The 19,927-nt window shown below is 34.2% G+C and overlaps 2 protein-coding genes and 1 long non-coding RNA gene across 5 annotated transcripts in view; 2 read left to right on the top strand and 1 right to left on the bottom strand.

Annotated features, from left to right (window-relative positions):
- The first annotated feature begins 848 nt into the window (after window positions 1-848).
- Window positions 849-3,380, top strand: LOC18041250. Its single transcript, XR_002905465.1, has 3 exons — window positions 849-948; window positions 1,805-1,865; window positions 2,658-3,380. It is a non-coding gene; the product is annotated as an uncharacterized LOC18041250 (long non-coding RNA).
- A 235-nt stretch (window positions 3,381-3,615) lies between these two features.
- Window positions 3,616-5,582, top strand: LOC112098333 (protein ENHANCED DISEASE RESISTANCE 2-like). 3 transcript variants are annotated; one of them, XR_002905462.1, is made up of 7 exons: window positions 3,622-3,755; window positions 3,843-4,003; window positions 4,122-4,221; window positions 4,362-4,630; window positions 4,832-4,927; window positions 5,026-5,127; window positions 5,312-5,373. XR_002905462.1 is itself a non-coding variant. In XM_024184405.1 (6 exons), the coding sequence occupies exons 3-6, from the start codon at window positions 4,183-4,185 to the stop codon at window positions 5,471-5,473; spliced, it is 399 nt and encodes a 132-aa protein (XP_024040173.1). In that variant the 5' UTR covers window positions 3,616-3,755; window positions 3,843-4,003; window positions 4,122-4,182; the 3' UTR covers window positions 5,474-5,582. The 3 variants fall into 3 exon arrangements, 2 of the variants coding, with proteins under 2 accessions (XP_024040173.1, XP_024040174.1); XM_024184405.1 differs by lacking the exon at window positions 4,362-4,630 and having other exon boundaries at window positions 3,616-3,755; window positions 5,312-5,582; XM_024184406.1 differs by lacking the exon at window positions 4,362-4,630 and having other exon boundaries at window positions 3,616-3,755; window positions 3,849-4,003; window positions 5,312-5,582.
- Window positions 5,583-6,262: 680 nt separating this feature from the next.
- Window positions 6,263-19,927, bottom strand: part of LOC112098074 (disease resistance protein At4g27190-like) — a 90,102-nt gene continuing 76,437 nt past the window's right edge. Inside the window, exon 9 of the mRNA XM_024183678.1 lies at window positions 6,263-6,316. Within this exon, the coding sequence (XP_024039446.1) occupies window positions 6,275-6,316 (42 nt within the window). The 3' untranslated portion in view covers window positions 6,263-6,274. The remainder of the gene's footprint in view (window positions 6,317-19,927) is intronic.

Here is a 19,927-nt window from a genome sequence, read left to right on the forward strand (position 1 = left end):
CCAGTTCTCTATGGTAAGCCTTAACCCTAACAACTAATCGACTGTGGTAGCACGTTGCTTGTTAGGAGTGGGGATACATTATTTGAATATACGAATTGGGTGATGTTAGTGATTCATTCCCCTATTTGTCGTGAATTGAGATTTGTGTATAATGCTCGTAAGATTGCTAAAAATTTCATATTTTGTATTGTTCCAGTTGAATTTCTTGCTTGTGGAAGATAGAACAAAAGTTCAATTTCATGTTGATTTAATTCTTCTTTTTCATCTTTTTTTTTTCTTCTTTATAGTCACGCTCTGGCTGGTGCTATGCTTAGTGCAGTCTATGGTTTCAAGATTAAGTCACGTTTATTTGATGGCGTCGACTCCATCATTAAGAAGCTCTTCTTATTTTATCTCAGTTTCAATTTTCTTTTATTATCTGCCTCTACCTGAAAATGGACGTGTTTTACTAGTAAGCAGACTTTTTTTATTTAATTGATATTTTAATTTTATGTATAAGAATGGAGGTTTATTTTAAAAAAAAAAGAAATAAAAAAATAGACTCTGTTGAAGCTAATTAGTACTGTTTTTTTTTGGTGGTGCGACCAGAGGTGGAAACCGGGTATGACAATGTGTTACTGGTGAGGTTGCTGCTTAAGATGAGAATGCATTCTTTTCAAAAATCCTTTGTAGGTGTTATCTAATTATCTTTGATGGAATATTAAATGGCCAAAAATCTGTCATACGTTCAAACTTTGTTTGTGTTTAGAAGAATGGTGTTGATTGTATATTCATTTGCTTAGCCTTTTGACAGATGGATTTGGAACTGACGATAAATGTGATTCAATTCACAAGGTTTTCAAGGGGCTCACCGTGGAAGGGATATTGAAGAGCTGGTCTAGGATAAAGCCTATGATTGTGAAAGATTGGAGTGAGAATATAGATGCTCGTTTTCATCTTTTTGGCAAGGTCAGAGATGAATGGATAGATAAGGATTTATTTGACTACCTGGATTGGTGCTAATAGGTATTTTAAGCAAGCTTTTTGAGATAACACTGAGCAAGTTGTACTACTATTTTGCACATGATGATCAAAACTCTCGAAAAGTAAAATAAAATAAAGTATTAACTTTTACTTTCATCTTTTGCATAGCAATCAATGTGGTGCTTGTTCTGTAACAACTTTGATAATCTACTTTATTGGTTAGCGTTTGGACCAAAAAGGTTCTTATGATTTACATGTTTTGTAGAAATGCATGAACCTTAAATGTGCTGATCAGGGAGTTTAATTATTGCACCTTGAAATTCATTTATTGTTAACTAATTGGCTTTCCTTTGCATAAAGCCGCTTATAAGGCTTGAGTGGACGTCTTTATGGGCATATTATTCGTATTTCTTTATGCATGCCTTTATCATTTAATGTGCTGCTTGTATTTCTTTATGCATGCCTTTATCATTTAATGGCCAGCTCCCTTTCCTCATTTGTAATTTGAATAGTAGTATGGGCCTCCATTTTACAAATCTTTAACATTTTTTGCTGTAAATTAATTTTTCTTTCAAATATTTTGGAGGTCATTGGAATTCCTGTAGGTCTATTTACCAGATTTTAGTATGTTTAAGGTTTTAATTTTTCTTAGACTTTAATTTTTCTGAAAGATTGTAGTATTGATCCTTAAAGTAAGATCATGCTACTTCAAATTATTTTGAAGCGTTGCTAGTTATAGCCTTACATATCAAATTCCATTTGTCTGGAAATTTATTGATAGCTGTTACAGCAGCATATTTTATGACTCTACTTCTTAGTTATGTAAGTTCATTATGTTTAGGTCAGAGGCAGTCAGCTATGGGGAATCGATATATGCACAGATGACTCTGATCTTGTTGCTGGTATGTGGTTCTATGAATAATTGTTCACAATAATTGTGTTTGCCTCACTGTTTTTGTTTTATGAGATCTATAATTGATCTTGGGATATTGCTTTCTAGTTCTCATGCAAGCAAGTTACTACCTTCCCACTGCATCTCCTCCTTTATCTGCTATTCAAGAGTTGCGTGCCATAATCTGGTATTACCTCTGCAAGATTGTGAATCAATATATTGCGTCTAAATTTATTTTATACATAATGCTAATGCTGAATAATATATTGTAGCTCCTGTCATATTCTACTTTGACTTTTTATATTCTGTTTCATATAAAAATCTTATTCAACTTTAGTTGTTCATGAGCAAATGTCACATGTATAAGCCCAAATGATGTTTAAAGGTAGCCCGGCTACCTTCAGTTTGAGCTTACAATGGGTGAAAAAGAATTTGAGACTGATATTTTGCTGTTTTTGTGATTTTTCAAAGTATTTTAGATCTTGACTTTTGTTTGGACTTGATGGTTATAGATTGTGTCTAGATTTGTTAAGTTGTTTCCAACACCTCGTGCCAAATCAAAGCACAATCTTTCTGATTCAGATGTCTGGTTAATTATGCTTCATTTTTTCGTTAAAGATTGGATGGTTGCATGGATTGATGGAGTTGGAGTTCAACCAGTAATTCTAATTTTTTGGACTTAAAATGCTCTGTATAAAAACTTTAGTAAGTGTTATTGAGTTGACAGAAGTTGAATACTTACAGGTTGTTTCACACTTTCTAAAAGTTTTACATAAATGAATTTCTGTTTTTTGAATTGCAGAAAGGAGGTGGAACTATTGATTTGGAGCCTTATCTTACTCACTCATCGACAACGGAGCCTACCCTCGCTCCCATGGCAGTGGAACGGACAATGACTACTAGGGCTGCAGCATCGGTTGGTTTGGGTCTGTTTTGAGTTTTATTGTCATTTATTTGGCTATGTTTTGATAGCGAATTTTGATATGTCAATATAATGTGTAATTGTTTTGGGTTGAGCTGGTAATTATGCTGGATTAGATTGGTTTGTTTTGGTGGTTCTCTGATGGAACACTGCTTTCTTTTAGAAATTTTGAATATAATATGAGACTACATATAGTTTAATTGAACACTGCATCTAGTCTAATTACTAGAAGTGTGGCATTTGGTTTGGTTTATCCGATATTCTCTAGAATTTCACTTGCATCTGGTTTTGTTGCATATGTTTGCTTGCATTTGATGGTAGTAGCAGACTGTTTGGTTTTGTGGCATTTGATGGCAGTTTGATCTGTTCTTGGTGCTGATTTAAGATTGTTCCTGTTGTGCTGATGTTAATTGCAGGTGCTTGAATCAGCTAGGGTTGCTGGTTTATTCAGACGACTGACTCAGGCGTTGTTATTGGTTGATTCAGGTGGTTCATTTAATGTTAGGAAGCAAATTAAGAAATAATGAAGTATTCATTTAACTATAATTATTGTAGTTATTTTATTTCATAACTGAATTATAATCTATGATACTTGTGAACAAATTAGAGAATTTTTATATATGAATTATATATATGTGTGTATGTACATTTTGCTATTTATATAATAATTTAAAGAATATATTTCAATTCCCACAAAAAATGGCTCCAATTCCAATAATTCCTGCCAAATAATTAAATTTTTTAAATTTACCACCAAAATATATCTTAAAGAAATGTTAGTTATTCTTGCTAGATTTAACAAAAATAATTTGTAGGATTAATATTTAATTAAAATGATTAAATAATTTTATTATTCCAATTAAATATGTCATGTTTATATGACAGGCAATAGTCATGAATGGGAAGTATTAGTTACATATTTTTCCTTGGGATTTCAGGCAAATGAAAAAAAGATTGAGAATGATTTCAAGAGGACAGGTGGATGATAAGTATTCATTTTTGCATATTTGGCTAATGTCCTCAGCAGTGGATTTTTATGGTATTGATTTTATAATTTTCAATTAGTTGCAGCCCTAGAGGAAGAGTAGGCTGATCAAATTGATTTGTCTTGTTTTTGGGGCAATTTGCGACACGATGACCGTGATAATGCTCGTGACTGCTGGAAACTTTCTGATGGAAATAACTTTAGAGTTCGTAGCAAGCATTTCTGTTATGACAAAACAAAGGTTCCCCCATATTTTGGTTGTTTGTTATGGTATTTATATATCCTGCATATGCTAGGTCGACAGGTTATGATGTAGTTTGGTTGGCTCTTCTTGTGCTTTGTGCAATTTGTAACTGCAGATACCTGCGAGAAAACATTTAATGGATCTTGTTGCTGTTGATTGGTTCAAAGACACAGAGAATGGACCATGTAGCTAGGCGTCAAGGCTGTGCTGCACAAGTAACTATTCTTTTCTTTTTATTTTTCCTTTTCCATTGATGCGTTAGGAGAAAATACTGCCTGTGAGATACTACAATGTAAATAACTTCTTATGGTTCATTGAATCTATAACACACTGAGCCCTATTCTAAAATATGTAGGTTGCTTCTGAAAAAGGACTTTTCTCACTGATCTTTAATCGTCAAGTAAGTTTGTTTCATTTCAGAAGGTATAAGTTTCAAACTTATTGTATTGGGAGGTTGTATAGTTGTAACCTAAGCATCTGCAGCTTCCTGGTTCAACACATTATAGTATGGTATTTTATTTTGTCACAAGGTAATTGGTTACGGGATCACTTTTGCGACGGTTTGTTGATGGCGATGATGAATTTCGCAATAGTAGGTTGAAACTTATTCCATCTGTTCCTAAGGTATCCATCTTGGCCTTCATGTATTAGGACTATATTAATGTATACTTACCCTTTACTACACGGTACACTTCAATTTGTACAAAGAAGGCATGCATTTAGGTGTAAATGTACTGATGGGTTGTATCTTCAATCTTCATGTCCTTTTTACCCTCTTGAATTTGTTTTGCACTTGTTCTTGATTTGAAGCACTGAATCATGCAGGGGTCATGGATCGTGCGCCATAGTGTTGGAAGCACCACTTGTTTATTAGGGAAAGCGGTTGATTGTAACTATCTTCATGGTCCCAAGTACTTAGAAGTAAATGCTCTTGGAATTTCTTTAGTACACGAGATGTTCCCCTTTCAAATAGTGTCCGATATCATTAACATGGTTTAACATTGTTCATCTTTCTGTAGATTGATGTTGACATCGGTTCTTCTACTGTTGCTAATGGAGTTTTGGGCCTTGTAAATGGTGTAATTACGACATTGGTGGTTGACATGGCTTTCCTTGTACAGGTATGTATGATTGTTATTTTATTTTATTTTATTTTTTTACCCCCACTTCTAAATGGACACAAGGGAAAAGACATGATTTTGAGATATTGCCCTACAATTTGCATTTTTGCATACTTGAATGTTCTCAGAATGGTATAAATAATGCTTCGAGTGTCTCTTCTTTATCTTGCTTTTTTGTATGCAGGCAAACACTACAGATGAATTACCAGAGCGACTGATTGGAGTTGTACGTGTTTCTAGTCTGCTATTGTCCCAAAGTTGGAACCAGAGACATCATCATGACTGTGGTTTCATTTCACCTCAACTGTTTTTTTTTTTAATTGAAAAAAAAAATCATTTGTTTTAGGTATACGTACATGTATTTTGATCCCGTTTTCATTGTAATTTCTCATTTACTTTGAAAGAAAGTCATTGGTGTTTTCGAATGGGAATTTTGCATTAAAAAATGAAGAATACTTAATAGGAAATTTCATGATTCTTTAGTTACTATTTTTGGAATGAGTGTAATAGTATTAAAGTTGGTTTCTACTCGCAAACAAGTGAACTACTCGATCCCAACTGCGACCACGCTAATTGTCATTGTTTAATAGCTACTACTTTTAAAACTCAACAACTAACAAAAATACTAAAAAAAAAATGATTTTCTTATGATGCTGTGAAAACATTTATGGGTTCACTTATTTCCACAAGATCTATAACATGGTCTTGACTTCACGAAATTCTTTTAATTTAAAGGGTGCTGGTCTGAGAAAGTCAGTTTGACGGATTAATTCTTTTTAATAATGGTCGAGTTAATTTTACTAGACTCATAAAATTATTCTTATTCTGATAATGCCACAAATGTTATGTTGTTTTCTTCAGCTAATGATCTTCTATCAGGACTAGTTGGAAATCAAATGCTTAAAACACCAATTGAATGAATAATGCAGAAGTTTAAACAGTATCTAATTGAAAATTGCATGAAACTTGAAACATCAATTCAAGTCCTTCCTTAAACAGAGAATGCATCAAACAAATCCAAAGTGTCTTTCAAGTCTGTAGCATGACTAAAAAATTGTAAATGCCTTCAGAACCAAATTATTCAAGTACAGGAGAACGAGCAAGTTGAATCATGTACAAGAGGTTGGCTTGGTTCCAGATAGCTTCTTCACTGTACCTGAAGGGTTGGCTCAATCTTTTCTTTAGAATTCTGCACATTTTGTAATTACTCATGTAAGCAAGCATACATTACAACCATAATAATAATAAAGCAAGAGTAATGATACGACCACAACCTCTTGTGCACAAATAATATTGTACAAACTAATATGACATAATATGATTGAGTAATGATACGACCACAATCTTTTGTGCACAAATAATATTGTACAAACTAATATGACGTAATATGATTGATTAAACAAAAACATAACATAACCCTCATAATTTATTTATTATTATTTTATATTTTCAATCAAGCAATCATATTATGCCACGTTAATAGCTATAGAAATAATTTGCTAGATAGTGCAACACTTCATTGATACTCACCATTTCATTGAACAATTTTTTTATGGTGTCATTGAGGTTTCCTTCCCAACATCCTTCGTCATCACCATCTTCTTCTTCGGTGGGTTTCACTTTGTTTAGCTTCGGTGCGTCTACGACTCCTTGAGAGAAAATCTTCATTGTTGGGCACTGTCTCACAACTACGTGTTCCAAGGACGGGAACTCAAGAGCGTAATTACCCAAACAAAAGCTTGTTAGGCTTGGCAAACAATCAAGTCCCAAGTACTCCAATTTCCTGAAAACAATGCAATCTTCCGCTTCTTCTCCAACCTGCGATTGTATGATTTCTTCTATCATTTTGCAATCAGCTATCTTCATTCTTTCGAGATTCACTAGAGTTTTAGATGTTGAGAGCGTCAACACATTTATCAACCCGTGACACTTCGATACTTCTAGTTCCCACAGATTTTCCAAATGCCACGAAGGTGGTACTAATTTTTGCAACTTACTACATTCCGATATTTCTAGACTTCCCAAGTTTGCAAACGCTTTGCTGGATTCGTCATTTTCCTTCCAGAGATGCTGCACTTTGTGTAATCCAGATACTTTAACTCTATCAATTGAGGGAATGCAACCTAAAAATCAACAAAATTAAGTTGTAAATGAAAATATGTATCCAATCTCTGCAGTCTTCCCCTGCATATTTTATGGACAAGATTAATCACAGCATTTTATATTTTTTTTTCCAAATTAGTATGCTTTGCAGTAGGATCCCAAATATAAGTATCAAATCGATTACCCTTTGAAACACATAAATGAAATCTGATGCTAAATCTAATATGAATTAGCTAGGAAAACAGAGATGTTACACACATAATTAATATAGTTCATCACCTCGTGTTACCAGGCATCCAATTAATTTCAGACACTTTTATAATTCATACTATAAAGTTAGTTAATAATTGCGGTTATATTGTTAAATCAGATATAAATTAAGACGACATGTAAAAAGATGAGTCATTAAATTTGATTTGATTCTAATGAAATTACAACTGTGCGAAAGAAAGTGAAGGGAAAAATAATAATAATGATTACCTTTTCATTGAAGAGATGTTGTATTTGATCAGCTACCAAGAGGTTCTTTTCTGATTTTAATTTTTGAGCTTCCTTATTATCTGCTGTCATGTGCAGTACAGATGTAGAATTGGATATGAATGTTTCCATATCAGGGCAATTCTCAATAGTTAGATATCTCAACTTAGGCAGTTCAATTATATTCCTAGTGAAGTTGAAAAATCTTTTGAGTTTTGGAAGGTCAGTGAGCCCTAGCTTGAAAAGCTTAGGAAACAGGGGGCCTATATGTTCTTTGTCAGCATTAATTAGCTCTTCCAAATGAAGCACCTCTTCAAGTGAATCACAATTCCTCACTTCCAGGTATACCAAATTGTTCAAGCACCGTAGCAGATTAGCAGGAATAGCACTCGACATATTCGTGCAGTCATCCACCACCAGGTCGAATAAATTGTTGAAGAAGCTGACAGGCAGTGCTTGGCCATGCCATATTTCTTTCAAACGTGGAAAATGCGAGAGTTGCAAATGTATTATGTCACGAAATCCAATCTGCACAAACCAAAACAATTGCACTGGATATATACAATTTTTTCTTTTTGAAAGGCATAGATATATATATACATTAAACTTATATGTTCAAATGTGCAAGTGCAAGGGAGATGCATAAGTAATTTCGACGAATCGATTTAACACATACCATTTCTTCGTAACACTTTTGTATAGTGGAATTAAGGTTGCCTTCCCAACGGCGCAATTCACCCTCTTCCTGTTAAGAATAGAATTAGTTAGTTAATGAGTATGCTGACATGGCAGCTGAGTCAGCTAAAGGTTGTTATAGAGGTTGTTAGTAGTAACCTGTGCGTGTGTGCAATGTGTGTAGAATCTTCTATGCACATATAAAAAGGCTTGTAATTTCCAGATTCATTAGATCAATAATAACAGAATTCTCAGCTTACAGAAGTTTTCTTTCTTCCTATTTTCTTAGTAACCTAACAACATCACAGTTTCATATAAAACTTAATACTTCCTTTTACTCACTTGCACTTTGCATAGCTTTGGTGTGGATAAGATTCCCTGAGAAAAAGTCTTCATGTTCAGACAATGTGTCATAGAAACTTGTTCCAATGATGGGAATTCAAGAGTGTAATTCTCCGAACAAAAGCTGGTAAGCCTTGGTAAATAATCAAGTTCCAAAAGTTTTAATTCGCTGAAAGCAATACGATTCTCCTTCGCTTCTTCTCCAACATGTCCTATGATTTCTTCTATTTTTTCACAGAGTGATACATTAAGATTCACTAGACTATTGGGAATTCCAACCTGAAAATAAAGAGTAGCATTCAACTAGATTCAAAGTATGTCAAAATCATACAATTGTTTTATGAAAAATAACAAACCATGAATGTCTACTAGATATTTTTTGTTAAAGAAAAAAAGGAAAAAATTAAAACAAAAATAAATAAATAGAAGTCCAGAAAAACAAAGATAATGAAAATGCATTTACACTATTTAGTATTAGGAACGGAGAAAGAATTTCAGCTAATTTTTAAATATTATAAATTCATTTTTCATCTTGATGCTAGTTTTTAAAAAATTTTAATTTTCAAACATGCCTATTTTTAAAATAACTAAACTAAAACGCTGTATTTCCCATTTTTTTTTCCCGATATTCATGCTTTTAAAAATGGAAAACATTTCTGGAAAACACTTCCCAACGCCATCAACATGGGACTGTTATAGAGTGAATATTTGAGGAATTTTTTTAATCAACGGTCGATTCAAAATGACCATCATGAATTTGTGCTTAATCAATGGCGTAATCAATTCATAACTAAACTAGAGATATTAACTACATTTGAACACTTTTTTTTTTTAAATAGAAATCTAAAGACCCAAGGAAAAGAGAAATATATATGAATTTGTGAACTTAAAAGCTGAGTAATTAAGTATCTTTTAATTTCTGAAAATCTTATTTATTAGGATTTAAGAAAAAAAAACAATTAAATTGAATTATATTATGCTGTTAAATCGTGTTTAAAACAATTATATTGTTGACTTTAATGCAGGTGAACCTATAAATTAGATTGAAAATGCAGAGTTCAGAATGGTGATTTGAAGTTCAATACTTTTGTTCCCTCCAGAAGTTTGAAGTACAATACTTGCAATAAATAATTTGTGAATGAAAATTATTTGTAAACACAAAAATGATTAAAATAATTGTTGAATGTTATTTGAAATAAAAATTCAAAATGAATATAGCAATCTTACCAATGGAGGAAAAATATTCAGTAGATTATCACACTCAGATATCTCCAATTTTTTCAATTTGCTAAAAGACTTCGAAGCAAGCTGGTGGTGCCATATTTTTCTCAACTTATCCGCCTCACTAATATGTAATACCTCCAGACTTGGGAGTCGTACCTGAAGTTAAAAATTCAATGCAATTAGAGATGTATATTAATTAAATTTGAAGACTCAACGAAAAGAGAAATTAACTATTGAGAATAAAATTAATTTAAAAAAAAAAAACCTTTTCATCAAAGAGGGGTTGAGGTTGCATTTCAGTGTGAATGACGTCTTCTGGTGAGGCAAAGCTACATAGTTTTGGAAGACCATCGAGCCGCAGGTAGTGTAGTTTGGGAAAAACCTTTAATTCATCTCTTCCTCCTAACCCCCCCGTGGTGTCGACTACCCCTTCCATTGACTCACAATCCCATATCTCAAGATGTTGGAGTTGCCCAAGACTATTAACCATAGAACATGAAAACAGATACTTCACACAATGACACCTTTCCACAGTCACTTTTGTTAAATTTTGACAACAATACATTCCCTGAAATTGATCGAGCCATAATTTTTCGATGTTTCGTAAATCGAAAAGTTTCAGTTTCTCCAAACGTGGAAAAGAAACCTGCAAAGCAAAACCGTACATTTTTGTTCCTTCAACTACAACTTCTAATATAATATTCTTTCGATGATTGAAGATCAATCGTAATAATATATTAATTAATTAATTATTAAACAGAAAATTATTACCTGTTGAACAGGATCATCCTCTGCATTGATTTCTGTGAATCCCTGAGTAGTTGTTGGTTTCTCCATGTCGGGCCCTATAAATGAACAAAAACAATATGTAATAAACATCCGTGTTTTTTTTCACCAAAAAAAGAAAAAGAAAAAGAAAAAAAGAATGAGTCAATGTCAATAATCCTACCAATAATTAATTTCAATACTTACCAATAATCATTTTCAAATCATCGCAGTTTTCCACTTCTACTTTTTGAAGCCGCAATAGGTTTTTGGCCATAGAGAATGAGAAGAGATACTTCAATTTTGGACAGCAATCTACGTTTATAATCCTTAAGTTGCTGAAAGATTGATCTTCTCTGAGTTGGCTGTAGCATATCGTCTCCAAATTAGTTAAAAACATAAGAGACAATGACTCCAGCAAGGGAAAGACTTTGCAACGAACCCGTCTAACTGAACCGACAATATGTAAAATCTCAGAACAACTTTTTACATGAAGATGCTTCAATCGTGGAAAACCTTCCCCATCGTCTAATTCATGAACAACACTTTGAACACCCTCCAATGTTTCTAGCCAGAGACCTTCAGTTCTCTGCAGCAACATTTTTGTCCCATCATTCTCCTGAAGAATGCTAACTTTTTCTAGCCCCTTGAGCATCATCAATCTTGGTGCTTCAGATTTGACGAGCAATGGGTCAAACTCATCTTCGGACTCATCTCCTATGCGTATCCTATATCTTTGCAATTCCACAGAGACAAAATTCGGCGGCAGAATTTCGGCATCCGCAACTTCTATCTCCAAAGTAGCTAGCTTTGTCAACCTCTCCAACTCGACAAGACTGGCATTACTTCCTCCTTCAACCTTCTCCCACCCTGAAAAGCTGTTACCCATATACAATTCTTCTAATTGAGATAATTTTGATATGACATTCGGTGCTATCACCTCAAGCAACCAACAATTGCTCAAATCTAGCAACTGTAACCGCGTCAATTGTCCAATTTCAAGTGGTAACTGCTTGATAGTGGAACGTGCAAGGATGAGAATCTCTAATTTCTTTAGCTGTCCAACTATTGCTATATCTTTTAGTCGGCAATAGTCTAAACACAATGTTTGGAGGTTAATGAGGCAACCAAGTGATGAAGGTAATGAAGAGAAGTGAATTCGAGTAAAATTCAAAACTTTGAGTCCTTCCGTCCCTTTAAAGAAGTGATCTGAAACTTGCATAGAGCCATCACCCTCCGTATGCAATAGCTCAAGACAGGGACATTGCAACCTTTCAGGAAGCACTTGAATACCTCCATAAGTTAAAGAAATAGCAATTGGATCTTTTCGTATTGTCTCTTCCATCTTTTTCTCCAAGTCGGCAACATTTGGAATATTAAACATGCGCTTCTCAAATAACTGCAATGCTTCTTTTCGTGGCAAAGCATCGATCGGAAAATTTTTCTGACAACTCATATCAATGCGCAATAAATCTTGCTTTCTAGACGTCAATATTATTGTGCATCTTCTCTGATCATCCTTTCTATCTTTCTCAGCAACATCCCCAGAAGGAATTCCAACAACATCCAACTCAAGTTCTGTCCAAATATTATCCAATATAATGAGGACCCGCTTCTCTTTCTTCAATCTTTCACGTAATCGATCAGCTCTTTCGAATTTATTCTCATCCGAGCCAAATTTCATGCCTAAGTCAAAAGCAAGTTTCTTTTGAATTTCCTGATGATCTGGGGTCTGTGTTACCTCAGCCATAACGACCTTATCGAACAACTTATCTTCCATAACTTGCTTTGCAACTTGCTTGACTAGCGTGGTTTTACCCACGCCGCCCATGCCGTAGACCCCAATAATGTTGAGCTTATCATCCTTCAACGCCTCCACAACATCTTGAAATACTTTCATTCTTGAATCAAAGGCCTCGTAATCTTTCACTTGCATATGTTCTGCCCGCTTTGGAGCAGGACGGTAGGAAACATTAGAGAAGTTTCCTTTTCCCAGGAGACTAGCGGCAGCTTCTGCGGCCTTTGCTGCTTGTTTACTAAGCTTGTAACGAGAAATCAAGTTTGGGCACAATCCTTTGAAGCAGGACTTCTTAGCTCTATCTTCATCATCACTGATGGATTTTGCAACCCCTTCACTGAATTCATCAACTTGATTTAGCCAGTCTGTGACACCCTCATAAATCTCATCCCCTTGTAGTCTAGCATGATTAACAGGTTGTTGCACCGTTTCTCTTCTATATCCCAGCTGCTTCACTTGATCTTTTAGGCCATCTATGTAGCTCTGGTACTTGAACACATAAGATATCTGCCGTACAATCGGTTTGAACAGTGACTTTGCACCTTCTGCTACGATGCTGGAAAAAGCAGCCAGACCCACTTCTGCCATCGCCTGCTGCTTAACAAATCTAATAATATGTCAAAGAAAGGAATACAAATAAACTAAAATGAACTAGAGGGAAAGACAAAAAATGGAAAAGACAGCAAACAGTATCGCAACATTGATCTTGAATCAACTGAAACATGAACAAAGCATTTTTTCTTCTTTCTTAAGGATCAGAGTTTTTGCTATTAACAGAAACGTACTTCAAGTGTCTAAAAAAAATTAACTATAAATGAACAATAACTACAAAACTCAAGCAAAACAAGCCATAAAATTTTTATCTTGGAAAGTGGATGGAAATTAAGAAAGAAATGGTATAGAGATCAAGCATCAGAGATTATGCTATTAAAAGAAATTAATTGAAGGTTTTAGAACAAGTGCACCTGTTTAATTATGTGGGATCAGAAAGTTGATGAGCTTATGTAATCGCCTTGAATATTTAAGAACAATTTCAATGAGCAAAAAATTTCTGTTACCTGCAGAGGAATGTGATTATAGAGAGCTTATGAGAGTAATGACAATGATTTGGAAAAGAAGAAGACTTAATCATGCAGCCCTTAATATTTATTGAATGACTTGTGATCATTTCTTTTATGAATAAAATGCCAACAGCAAAAAGAGAAGAAAGGGCGAAATTTACTAAGTCTTATTTTATTTTTAATTTCTTTTATTTTCATTCGGCGAAGAGGGAATCTCTCCCTCTTTTTGTTTTTTTACGGGGAATCTCCTTACCTAATGTGACATAATGAAAGCAATCTGTAAATAGTAATATAATGTAATAATTAAAAATACCCACATATTTATAATATTAATGATGGGATCCATATGTTTATACTGATTAAATTGGTGGACCAGAATTTATTTGACCGTACTTGTTTTCTATTTAATTAAGATTGAAACGATAGAGAAAAATTTGTCGTATTGATTTGTTTCGATTGTGGAGTTCCAACACTGAAAGTGAAGATTTCATCAACTTTCTCACATGGACACGTACCGTCATGCATATTGCATTATTTTCCTAGAAAAGCAAGATTAATTCTTTTAATAAGCAAACGCGTAGGTGGGAATCCATTCATGAAACAAGTGGAACGACAATATCAAACCAATGATAATTCAAAATCTGAATCCGCCTGATGGACGGCAACTAATCTGAACCATTCTCCTTTAGTAACAGGGGAATGAAATTATATCGATGATAGATAATTTCAAAACAGGGGAATGAAAACAGAGGAACCTGTTTTTCCTTCCTTTTCTTCTTTCCCCCAACTCTTCTTCTATTTATATTTTCCTTGGAATTTTCGGCAAACGAAAAAAAATTGGGAATGATTTCAGGAAAACAGGTGGATAATAACTAAAATATTTATTTTTATATTTTTGATAAACACACTCACTATTAATAGAATTCATTAGATATCATAACTTAAATAACTTCTTGTGATTAATTGAGGGTACATTTGGGATTTCTTTTATTTCCCAATAATTAGCTTCTATGTTGATTCTCAGAAAATTAATTTTACGAATAATTTAGTAGGGTGTTTGGTAAATGATGATTATTTGACAACCAGTTTTCAAATAATCTACTATACAAATTTGATAAGTAAAAATTAGAAGTGTAATATTCAAGTGCAAATGTGCAATGATAAAAATGTAATTGTTTGTTTATTTGTAGTTTATTTAGAATATTATTACTAACATCATTTTTTTATTTACTGGATTTTTAAAGAGTATATTCTATTTTCTTTATTACATATCTATATCAATTTTTTATTAACTATTTTAATTTGTAATAAAACTAACTTTAATTTTTTTTAACTAAAAAATTTGTTATGCAGTTTGTTATATTAAAAAAAAAATTCGGACGGTGTCTAAACATGGTCACCAGTGATTGTTATATTAAAAAAAAATCTATTCAATTTTTTCTCTGATTTTGTGTCGATATCTTTCTTACGTATGTTGATATCATATTAAAGTGAATTCAAGACCCTATATTATTTTGCATAACATCAAAATTTAGCCGAATGGTAATTAAGAATTTCCTTTTTTGTTTGTCCCACAATTATATAGTCTCATTTTTTACAATAAGCTCACAATATGCACGGAAATGAAGATCTATTAAAAACTTCCCTATAATATTAAACACTAAACAATATCACCATGTTATGCATATGGTGCCTCGTCAACAATTTGATGTTTATTTTGTTTCTCGGGTGAATATGACTACTTGCGTTGCGAGTCCATGCTTTTGTCGTTTGGATGGAGGACGTGCCATCTTTTTATTTTAGATGGTTTGTAAGACTTCTGATTTAATGATTGAATGCAGTCAATTAACAAAAGCTTACATATTATGTAGGTGCTGATATGTCTGTTCTTGATAAAGTAGATTTATTTACATCCAAGCCAACGGAGCCAAAGACATTTCGTTAATAAAATACACGATAATTATTTTTGTTAAACTGATTTCTGGTTAATAAGACCTATAACAGCATTCAAGGAAGCCACCGAACTCAAAGGAAAGGCATGGTTAAATATACTGCGAAGCATGTGAGTTCGTTTTTTAATCTCTTGATCACTCATAAGCTTTTCTATACCACTCACTGTATCATCCTTTTGAATCGATTTTGATTGATCATCAGAGATCATGTACCCCACCTTAAGATGATTGATCACAAATTTGGCATTGTAATGTTGGTCACCTCTAATTGGCCATGCTAAAATTGGGACTCGACAACCAATTGCTTTTACTGTTGAATTCCATCCACAATGAGATAAAAATCCACCCGTGATTGATGACTCAATATCAATAATTGTGGCGCCCATCCATCTATTATCAAATCCTTTTTACCGACTTTATTATCCAAACCACTACGAAAATAACTGCCTTCAGCTGGTTTGTCCAAATGACGTAGAGGATCCAATCTACCTGCACCACCTTGAATTACCCAAATAAACGATCGATTTGATGCTTCTAAAGGATTAGCTAGTACTAAGTACTCATCTAAGGTCAGATCCACTTCAGTACCAAATGACACATATAACACAGATCCGCGTGATTTCAAATTCAACCTTTGAACGATCTCATCTTCCGTCATATTAGAACTCCGCCGGTTGGTTCTCATCTCATGATCATCAAGCACTGAACCGGCCGATTTGTAAAATTGTTCAGGTAATAGTGGGCCCACTCCCCACATCGGCTTTCCCAATTCATTGGCTAAATAATTAATAAATGGTCCCTCAAGACCATCACACGTGTTGAACATCAACGCCATTGATCCCTCCACTTCCTTCATCCAGTGTGGTTGATCACCGGCTTCTGGTGGACCTATTTTCTCGGAACCGGGTGCACCTCTCAGAGGTGGTGGACCACCAGGAGGGGGCCCATGAGGCCTGTGTTTTAGGTCCGATTCAAATAAAGCCATATCCTCGGGTAACCGAGGAAGTAAACGGGCCTCTCCCGGTTTGACATCTTGGATGCGAGCCTGCCACATGGCACACTCCGCAGCTGCCGAGCAAGCACCAGAAGTGAAGAACCCAACAATGGGAACTTCAAAAATCTTGAAAACATCAGCCGTCCAGCCCATCATAACGTCGATGACTGCACAAACGGGTCGGCTTTTGGGTTCCCGGGTTGAAAGGAGGTTTCGAACTTCGAAGGCCTTGAAGCATTTGGCTGTGCATGGCAACATGAGGGTGAGGAGGCGAAGGAGGGTATTTCAGTAACTTCAAAGAGAGGGTATTGGTGAAACGAGGAAGGGATGATGCTGGGGGCGGAAATGTGAGAGGGAATGATGAGGGTAGATTTGTAATTACGAGTAGCGATTTGCTTGCATAATTCAATGCATGGAAACAGATGTCCCTGACCGAAGAATGGGACAATCCAAACCTCGGCCTCAGCAGCAGTAGCAACAGAGCTTGACATCTTTTTGAATTATTTGATACTTAATTGTTACTGTTTGCTTTTACATCTTTCATAAAACACTCTTTGTTATATATAAAGAGATGACTTAATGGAGAAGTAAGTGTTTTAGTTTTACAGTTTTACTAGTAGGTGAGCTCTGAGTTTGATAATTTGATTGTTAGTTTTAGTTGGTTAGTTATGAGAAAGCATCTTTTAGAAAATTCATTCCAGTTTCAACTAAAATTAATAATATTGTTCAAATTAATTACTCGATAAATAAATAATTAGAGATAAATCTATCCCTAATCTCACATTTATAAAATAAGGATTGAAATAAGTTCTTGTGGATTCGAACTCAAGCCCTCAAGCCGAGTGGCTGGATCTTGACTACTTTGACTTAATTATTATTATTATTATTATTATTATTATTATTATTATTATTATTATTATTATTATTATTATTATATATATATATATATTTCATTCTTTCATTGAACATCTTTTGTTATATAATAAAGAAGATAAGTTGACGGAGAAGAGTTTTACTTTTACTAGTAGATGAGCTTTGAGTTGAGAACGTTAGTTTTAGTTGATTAAATATCTACCATCCAAATCAACATTCCTTAAACTATTATTCAAGTGAGATGTCTGAGTAACATACGCTTGAGTTAGTTGGTGCCTAACAATTCGTGTGATACATGAAACCAACCAATATGAAAACCAAATCAAGTTGGTAGGATTACATTAATTTAAATTAACTTTCAAGTTCCAACATTATAAGATAAATAAATAGCATAAACTAATTTTTTTTTTCAAGTAAATATGTTTATCGTTTAAAAATTATTTTTTCTTGCGGTAAATGCAACACTAAATAAGGAGTGAAGAGGGTATTTTGTAGGGTATACCCCCACCTTTTATTTCATTTCATTATTAAAAAATAAAGGCTTGATTCAACATTCAAGTAAAATTAACAATTCCATGATAAAATTGCTTGAGAATAAGAATTAAAATAAAAAAAGAAAACAGCAACTCAAAAACGACATACAAATACCGCATAGAGGTTTTTCGTCACGAGATATTTTTGGGTTGAGACAACAGTTGTATAACAGAGCATACAGACTGAATGACGGTGAGAATAAGAAGGAAAACGGCGCCACACACCGAAATGCCAGCCCATGGAGTATTGAAGTAATTTTGTTTCAAGTTTGCCCTCCATTTGTAGCACGTTCTTTTGCAGTGATCATTCAATCCTTTGCATAGCCCAGAAAAATAGAAGCTATTAGACAGCAGAGTAGTACCTCTAGAAAGGAACACATAATCATTTATGTAACACATAATCATTTATGTAATTCTCTGAGTAATGCCGTTGTTCAAAGGCAATGAGATTACGAAATAAGGATTCTGTTTCTAGCTGTAGCTTCAGTTTCGGAATATGCGATGTCCTGTTTTTGAATTCTATGGCGAACAAATCATTGCTCTTGCTCAAACTGAAGTGGACTCCAGCTTGGTGGAGATTAGTCACACTTGGTGCGGTTTTACCTTTGTGGTATTGCTGACCTTCTTGTTTTTCCTGATTCCTCGATGATGGGAGATGGCAAATCCTTAGAAAATCAAGGAAATGCTCTACCCTAGCCTTAGTGTAAGGAGGGAATTTTTGCTGATTACCTTGTACTACCTCTAAACCCTTGAAATACTCGTATGTGACTGTGATGATGGTTGGATTTTCATGTTGGTCGGGGATTTCAATTGCCGCTAGAGCAAAAAGATCCTCAAGAATGAAGAAAGGAAGCTGATTCTCAAGCAACCACATATCATACCGTATATCCTCTATTAAATAGGGTTTATGAAATATATGATCATCTTTTTTTTGAAGTTGACGGAAATGATACCTCAATAAGAGTTCAATGATGAAGGCAGCATCCAGCAGAATCATTTCAACAAATTTATCACTACTTAGTTCGACTTTTTCTGCATAAGAACCTCGTAATTCTGCTTCTCTGAACTTTATAATTTGAACAAACTCGTCAAAGCTTATTTGGGTCCGTTGAAGAAAGTAATGCAGGTACCGCTGTTTATGTTCTTCCATGAACTGTAAGTTTGCTTTGCCATGCTGAAGAGGGCCAATTGAGACTACCTGAGGTGTATGTACCTTTTCATTTATCTGACGTAATCGCTCTGGAACTCTGTAGATGCAGCAGTTTGAGGGCAATGGTGATAATTTTTTCAACTTAACTTGCAAGCATTCTTCCATGTTATAAACTGAAAACATGGCGCGAAATTTAATCAATTCAACACTTAATAAGGCATAGTAATTAAAAAAGAATTAAAAAAAAAAACCAAATACAAGAGCATTCTTACACGTACAGAAGCACCTCAATCCCTACTATTTGCAGAGCTGTAGCCAGGAGTCAATGATAGACCAGACTGAACTAAAAGGAACAACTTTCTTAGGAATATGTTATCGGTATTTTCTCTGGCCTCAGGCCATCAACAAAGCAGTTTCAGTGCTTCTTATATAATTCCATGGATTATTCCTTGCCTTTACAGATGATATAAGTCACAATTCATATATTAATTTCTCCAGATTCCGTACAAGTGGACCATAACTATGGAAAAATTCAAAGAATGCAACAGCCATTTGATTGGTCCATGTCAGAAGTTAATCTGGGGAAAGAAGCTTGATCTAGCAGTAAAATTCTCTCCTTCAATCAGTCAGTTTGGGGCAGCAACAAGATCAAAGCCACCACGCAAACATTTACTAAAGTTTATATAATATTCACTAGTTTATATAATATTCTTGAAACTCATCTTAAGTAAAGCAACAAAAGCCTTCACTGTTTCTTAACAACTTTATTGCTCTAACACGTAGCATAACACTTTTAAATTTGCATAAAGCACAATAGTACTTTAGTTTGTAACAACAGCACAGATAATAAATC

Source organism: Citrus clementina, unplaced genomic scaffold, assembly GCF_000493195.1.
Source record: "Citrus clementina cultivar Clemenules unplaced genomic scaffold, Citrus_clementina_v1.0 scaffold_5, whole genome shotgun sequence".
Classification (NCBI taxonomy): domain Eukaryota; kingdom Viridiplantae; phylum Streptophyta; class Magnoliopsida; order Sapindales; family Rutaceae; genus Citrus; species Citrus x clementina.

Coding starts and splice junctions, on each gene's coding strand:
- LOC112098333 (XM_024184405.1), top strand. CDS start 4,183: ATGGACCATGTAGCTAGGCGTCAAGGCTGTGCTGCACAA. Junction 4,928..5,025: donor ATGGTCCCAAGTACTTAGAA/GTAAATGCTCTT, acceptor ATCTTTCTGTAG/ATTGATGTTGACATCGGTTC. Junction 5,128..5,311: donor ACATGGCTTTCCTTGTACAG/GTATGTATGATT, acceptor TTTTGTATGCAG/GCAAACACTACAGATGAATT.